Genomic DNA, 6,840 nt, shown 5'->3' with positions numbered 1-6,840 from the left:
TGGAGCGTCGGCAAAGTAGTCGGAGTAGAGCATGCAATAGCCTTCCAGTCGATGCCGGTTCTTTTGCTTTCAGACGCCCCGGTGCCAAGCAACCTCGCCGCGGCTTTGCATTGCTCGCGAGCAGGCCGGCCAGGGCGGCGAGGACCATGAGATGCTCTTCGTCCTGGGCGTCGGCATCAGCTTCCTCCTCCAGCAGCGCCGCGAGAGCCTCCTCGTCTTCGGAGTCCATCGCCGAGCAGACAAAATGCCGAACACCTGGCGGGCATGGTGTGCGCACAACCTCCGGTATCCCGCCCTGCGAGGCCAGAGCGCCAGAAAACTCGCCCAGGAAGGTGGTGGAGAGGTTGCCGCGGCGAAACCCTCTCTCTTTTCCGGCGGAGATAGGCCTACTAGCGGTAGCGGGCGATGGGCGGCGCCGGGATCGGCAAGGTGGCGAGAGGGCCCTGAGGAGGGGGCAAATCTGACCGTTTGTCTTACTTTTCGCCTGACAGGGTGGTCCAGGCGTGGTTTTCCCTTCCGCCGAAGCCCCCGAGCGCCTCCAATGCGTTGGGTTTGGCCTGGGATCGCCGGGCCCAAAACCGTACCGAGCCGACGGATTTCGGTGTTCTGGGAGCGTGACTGGTTTTTTTTCGACGTCGACGAAAAAAAGTCCTCCTGAGGGCATGTTGGGGACGCGGCTCGAGTTGCTCTAAACCCCGAGCTAATATGCCATTGCGGTCGCGGAGCCGAGCCCTAGGCACCAACTCCAACTCCCCTCACACGCAACTGCCTCTCTCTTTCCCCCTTCTCCTCGTCGTCGTCCTCTCCCGACGCCCCCGCAATCCCCAATCCGTCCTCGTTCTCCTCCGCGGTTTGATCGGAAAGGTTCGTCTGTAGTAGGGTTTGCGCCGGATAGAGAAGGGGAAAGGTGAAGCGTGGAGGCGGGTGAAGGGACCCATGGCGAGCGACGTGCCCATGACCCCGGAGCTCGAGCAGATCGACGGAGAGATCCAGGACATCTTCCGCGCACTCCAGTGAGTCCCCCTGTATACCTCACCCTCGAGTTACTGTCTCAGTTTCCTTTCTCGCCAAAAAAGAAGAGTTTAATGTTTCAGTTACCCCAAATACTCCCTCCGTTTCTAAATATAAGAATACGGACAATAAACGGATGTATATAGACGTATTTTAGAGTGTAGATTCACTTATTTTGCTCTGTATGTTGTCCGTTTTGAAATCTCTAAAAAGTCTTATATTTAGGAACGGAGGGAGTACTTGCTACCTCGGAGCGGTGCTATCCGCTTACGCGTTAAGGGAAAGACGTGTTTCGGTGGTGGAACTGGAGCTCTGAAAGCTCGTGCAATTGTGACCTCTTTACCTGTTTTGGTTGTTACTACTTCAGTTACTCGCCCATGTGTTATACTGGTATAGCAAAGGAGAAAAATAAGTTAGCGTGGGGAGTTTTGTGATGGAATGATGGATGTAATTTAGTGAGGATTTGATGGCTTACTGCACAATTGTCTAGCTCATGTTGAGCTGTCAACCTGTCTGGGAGTCGCTCATGTGAAATTTGCAGCTGCTGTCATAATTTAGACTTACTGTAGAGATCATCAGTACGGGAGAAACATACTCCCTCCGCTCCATAATAACTGTCGTGGTTTTAGTTCTAACTAAAACCACGGCTCTTATTATGGAACGGAGGGAGTAATAGATAAGGTATTTGAGCAGAAACCTGAAGTTCTGTATTGGCGACATCAGCATAGTCTCCTTGCTTGTCACCATTTACTATCGATAACTTCATTGTGAACTATGTACAGCTTGCTGGAACAATTCAGACAGGTGTGGTTACCTTGATCACATATCAGAAGTCGGAAATACTTAATTCAGATTTTCATCACAGAGTTGATCATTATCAATGAAGCAATGATTCAATTCACCGTTCTTATATTATCTTGATGATTAAAATGAATAGAGATAAATACCATTTTTCACATGCAAATTTTGATATATAATGGTCCAACGCATGTGCATTGGATGTTTGAACTTTGGGCAACCTGAGTACCTCTCAAGCCTTTGTTTTTTGGCGTCAATGTTACAATATAGTATCGGCCATTGAAACCTAAAAGCACAATTTCAATAAATGTGGACGGGGCAGGGTTATCGTGATTTTTGCATTCACAAAGTCCTAATTCTAGCTAAGTTTAGTTCCAGCAAAACCATAATCGGGAATTCTGCCTTTCTAGCTTGAATCCTGAATGACATGCTGCAACTACCAGTGTGCTTATCTTATTTCGATAACTAAATGTAGCAATGTACAAGCTCTCTTGAGGTTAATCTGAGTCTCCTCGATGGTGGAATACAAACGCCTATGTAAATTATCAAACTCATGTTCTAAAGCTTTATTGATTTTATGAAATACTCAAATTAATTTACCTGCCTAGTTAAGTCGTTTATTCACGTGCCCTTTTCTGTATGTGCAGAAATGGGTTCCAAAAGATGGACAAGATTAAAGATTCTAATAGGCAAGCTAAACAATTGGAGGATCTTACAGGGAAAATGAAGGAGTGCAAGCGGTATGCCAGGCTGACAGCATTCTTCAGTCTTACATATGCTACTGTAAAGTCTTTCTTTTTTACTTTCATCTTGACAGTCTTACACTGGTGCTAATTTCTCATATATTCATCCTTCAGTTCTTTTATTCTTAGCTTGAAACTTTGGCAGTTAACTGGCTGCGTGGTGCAATACTATCTGATTTGTGTCATTTGATGACAATTTTCCCTTTGCTGGATACAATCATGGATGTGCCATGCTCTATGTAATGCGTAAAGTTCATATTTGTCTTTGCAGCTTGATCAAAGAGTTTGATCGTATTCTGAAAGACGAGGAGTCAAAGAACCCTCCTGAAGTCAACAAGCAGCTAAATGACAGAAAACAGTATATGGTCAGTACATCATTTCAGTAGGCTCTTTGCTGTATGCCATTTGCACCCTTCTGTAATCAGTTCTTATTCACTATACAGATCAAAGAGTTGAACTCCTATGTCACCTTGAGGAAGACGTAAGTATACATTTTGTTTTGTGAAATAAGTTGCTGATATGCTCCACGTAATCTTAAGGAGTATTAGTATTATTTATTGAATCCCATCATTGTAACTGTTATGGATGCAACTTGATTGCATTGCGAGGCCCAAGGGGCATATATATATTACACAAGACTTGGGGTACAAGGAAAGGAAACATAGCCTAATAGGACTCCTACAATTAATACTAATGCTCCTTAACAGTAACATCTGGAATTTCAATTTGAAAGACTCGCGTTTTCAAGTTTTATGCCTCGTGCAGTGTTCTACTGTTAGTTCTTCTGCTAACTAACTAAAGATCTCTTGCAGATACCAAAGTAGCCTTGGTAACAACAAGCGGGTTGAACTCTTTGATATGGGTGCTACAAGTAGTGAGCCTGCCGCAGATGACAATATTCAAATGGCATCAGGTTAAATTAACTGAGGGCTTTTAAGCTGTGATTAGTCTCTTGCGAATAATATCGCTAAGTCTATGATTATCATATGCCTTGCTGAACGAGTTTTCTCTGCCATGATGCCAGCAACATTCGAAAGTATAAAGTTACAATGGGATTAGTTGATTTCCTGACTTTTGCCAGTATAACTACAGTAGTTCTGACTTTATATTGGTAGGATATGTTCTTTGCTATGTGATATATGGAAGTATGGATGTGTGACATTGTGAACTCATGGTTTATTAGAGTTTCTCATAATTTCTGCTGAATATAAACACACGGAATGTCGATAAGGTATCATTTATCTGTTGTGCTCCATTTTATAAGCGAAATTTATCTTAATTTGGTTCACGTCTCCAGTGAAAAAAAAAACCTTTTTGCATGAGAATGGGAATCTAGACCTTTTATCTTAATTGGCTCCAGATTCGGTATTATAGTGAAACAAAGATAGTGCTTGAAGTAGAATATTTTCCCAAGACCAAAATGCTTATCACAAGATTTTACCATTTCATATTATTTTCATCATATATAAAAAGAAGTGTCAGTTTCCAAGCCATATATTTATGTTGGTTCTTATGAAAGGACCTGGCTATGCAGCTATGACGAATCAACAACTCATTGATTCTGGAAGAAACCAAATGGATCAAACAGATGAAGCTATTGCACGTTCAAAAATGGTTGCTTTCTAAACTATATATACTCTTGAACGATTTTCTTTATGGCAATTTTAAAGTTTTTTCTTGTCTAGGTTGTTGCGCAAACTGTCGAAGTTGGATCTCAAACTGCTACAACATTAACACAGCAGGCAAGATTTTCTGGAGTCTAAACAGCAATTTTTTTCCCTTCCACACTCATTTCTTGTGGCGTAAATGTGTGTTTAGTAGTTGCATAGCACAATTGTTTTTTCATACCTATTCAGTACTTCGGTATTAAAGCAGATTTTAAAAATCTGTTCTCCACTACAAAAAGCTTGTATGTTTTTATTAAAAGAATCAGAGGTAAACATAAATGTATTTGTTATTGCATTATACCCATCCATGATTTATATGAGAAAGCACAGCTTTTTTGGAGTGAAATATACAAAGTTTGATTGTAGTGCAAACACACCCAGTGGACATCAGAATTCTTGAATTAGGTAGACATAATGTTGTGCTGCTATTAACTGACTGTTTATTCAAGTCTTATATTTCATTGTAAGGGCTACCTTATGTCAATTATCTGGAGGTGTTACGAAGATTCAGCATATAATTTAACTCCCTTGGTGGTATTGAGTGCTTCAACATCTTGTGCCACTGCACAAGAATAATATAGATGTGCATCAGACATCCTAGATATTCCGAAACTTTATCTTATCTACTCTTTATGTTGCCCCGTCCCCCCAAAAACACTACCCTACATTGCATCTAGGTTGTGATTGACTGATTCATATCTCTCACTGCATTCCAGTATCCATAACTTTTCTTGTTTTCCTCATCAGATAAATTTCTAGCATGCATGCACATGCACATGATATTGATTTTTGTTTTTGTTTTTGTCCAGAAACATGATAATAATTCTGACAGCACATATTATCCTATACTTTTGCAGACGGAACAAATGAAGAGAATTGGCAATGAGCTCGATTCGGTTCACTTTTCATTGAAGAAAGCTAGCCAGCTTGTGAAAGAGATTGGCCGGCAGGTTTGTCCCACCTCTCTCTGTGTGCCCATTCGCGCTTGTGCAGCGGTACCTGTACCTGATATTTGGAAACTCTCATTGTCGCAGGTAGCAACAGACAAATGCATCATGGGGTTGCTTGCTCTGATAGTTTTTGGCGTTATTGCAATTATCATTGTTAAGGTAAAATTTCTGCTATTTCTGTTTGACTATTGTATACAGAGGACATGAAAGATTGCCAGCTGATGACCAAATGCACATGCATTCAACTACTCCGCCTGTAAACTAATATAGGACGTTTTAGAGACATGACACAAAACATCCTATATTAGTTCACAGAGGGAATATTTGTAAAGAATGAGAACATAGGGGAAAGAAGTCCCCTGTTTTATTCTTCTGAAGACGAGTCCTTGAACCTGGGTCGGTGACAGCTCACCTTGGAGCTGTCTACACTAGACCAAGGGAGAGTTTTTGCATTCAACTACTCCCTCCGTCCGGAACTACTTGTCGCAGAAATGTATGTATCTAGATGTATTTTTAGTTCTAGATACACCCATTTCTGTGACAAGTAATTTGGGACGGAGGGAGTATTTGTTAATATAGTAATGATAAAGGCTTGCATCACTCGACCACACTAGGGAGCGAAACAAGGTTCATTGGAACTTTTGAGCACACATAGTGATGGTGAGCATTGATGCTACTATTTTTTTTGTTGCTGTTATATCTTGTTGCTCTGTTTTTCTAATCCATATAAACCGAACTGTGAAAGATATTTATTTTTGCCATCCTTCAAGTCATTTTCTGTTTAAAAAAATTGCCCACTGAGACTTTCCATACCATCTACTGTTTTTCCTGTGCATAAATTGGAATTGAGTCGGAAGATTTCACCATGTTTGTCCTACCAGATCGTCAACCCGCATAACAAGAACATCCCAGATATCCCAGGAATGGCTCCACCTGCTCAAAATTTTCAGACTAACAGGAGATTGTTGTCAGCAAAAGCTTTCAGAAGTCTTTGATGATTGCATGCGGTGGTTTCATGCTGCAGTCCTTTTGTAACAAAGCTGCTGGCAGTGCGCCATGAGATACGTTGTAACAATTCTTCTGCTCATGTATATTATTTTCTGTTGTGTGTATATGCACTATGCAACAGAGATGAGGTCTCTTCTACGAGTATGTAGGAATACCCCATAGCACTTTATGAAATTTCAAATGGTAGAAACATAATCAGACGTTTTAGATCAAAGTAGTGATCTAAAACGTCTTATATTAGTTTATAGAGTACCACAAAACATGACGAGTTCGCACCGCTGGCAGCTGTATTTAATTGAGGCAACAAGTGTGACTAGGGCTGCCAGCTAGTCGCTTCTGTCTGCAGTGCAAAAACCTCCCAAGGCTTCAGCGTCAGTGTACGAGAAAAGAAAACACTATAGTGGCGTTTTGGCTCTGGCGTCCAGATGATCTTGGTATACTGGACGTCCAGCTGCTTCTCTAGATCTGAGCAAGGAGCAATTATTGATGATATAAGTTGGCTTAGAAAATCAGGGAAAGCAATTAATGATGCAATTAATGATTATATACGGTGGCTAGACTAGCCACAATGAGGAGTAACTTATATAGAGTAGTAATATGTATATGTTACTACTCTATATTACTACCTCTACAATGGGGAGTAACATATGTGTGGTGTCATGC

General features: G+C 41.6%; 1 protein-coding gene across 2 annotated transcripts; it reads left to right on the top strand.

Moving 5' to 3' along the window:
- Positions 1–664: 664 nt before the first annotated feature.
- Positions 665–6,367, top strand: LOC109747508 (novel plant SNARE 13). 2 transcript variants are annotated; one of them, XM_020306556.4, is made up of 10 exons: positions 665–1,013; positions 2,457–2,549; positions 2,824–2,917; positions 2,996–3,033; positions 3,365–3,465; positions 4,087–4,166; positions 4,238–4,294; positions 5,077–5,169; positions 5,254–5,328; positions 6,051–6,367. In XM_020306556.4, the coding sequence occupies exons 1-10, from the start codon at positions 937–939 to the stop codon at positions 6,162–6,164; spliced, it is 822 nt and encodes a 273-aa protein (XP_020162145.1). In that variant the 5' UTR covers positions 665–936; the 3' UTR covers positions 6,165–6,367. The 2 variants fall into 2 exon arrangements, with proteins under 2 accessions (XP_020162145.1, XP_073352615.1); XM_073496514.1 differs by having other exon boundaries at positions 686–1,013; positions 1,237–2,549.
- Positions 6,368–6,840: the final 473 nt, after the last annotated feature.

Source organism: Aegilops tauschii, chromosome 4 (assembly GCF_002575655.3).
Source record: "Aegilops tauschii subsp. strangulata cultivar AL8/78 chromosome 4, Aet v6.0, whole genome shotgun sequence".
NCBI lineage: Eukaryota > Viridiplantae > Streptophyta > Magnoliopsida > Poales > Poaceae > Aegilops > Aegilops tauschii.
This window is presented reverse-complemented; position numbering and strand designations above follow the sequence as displayed.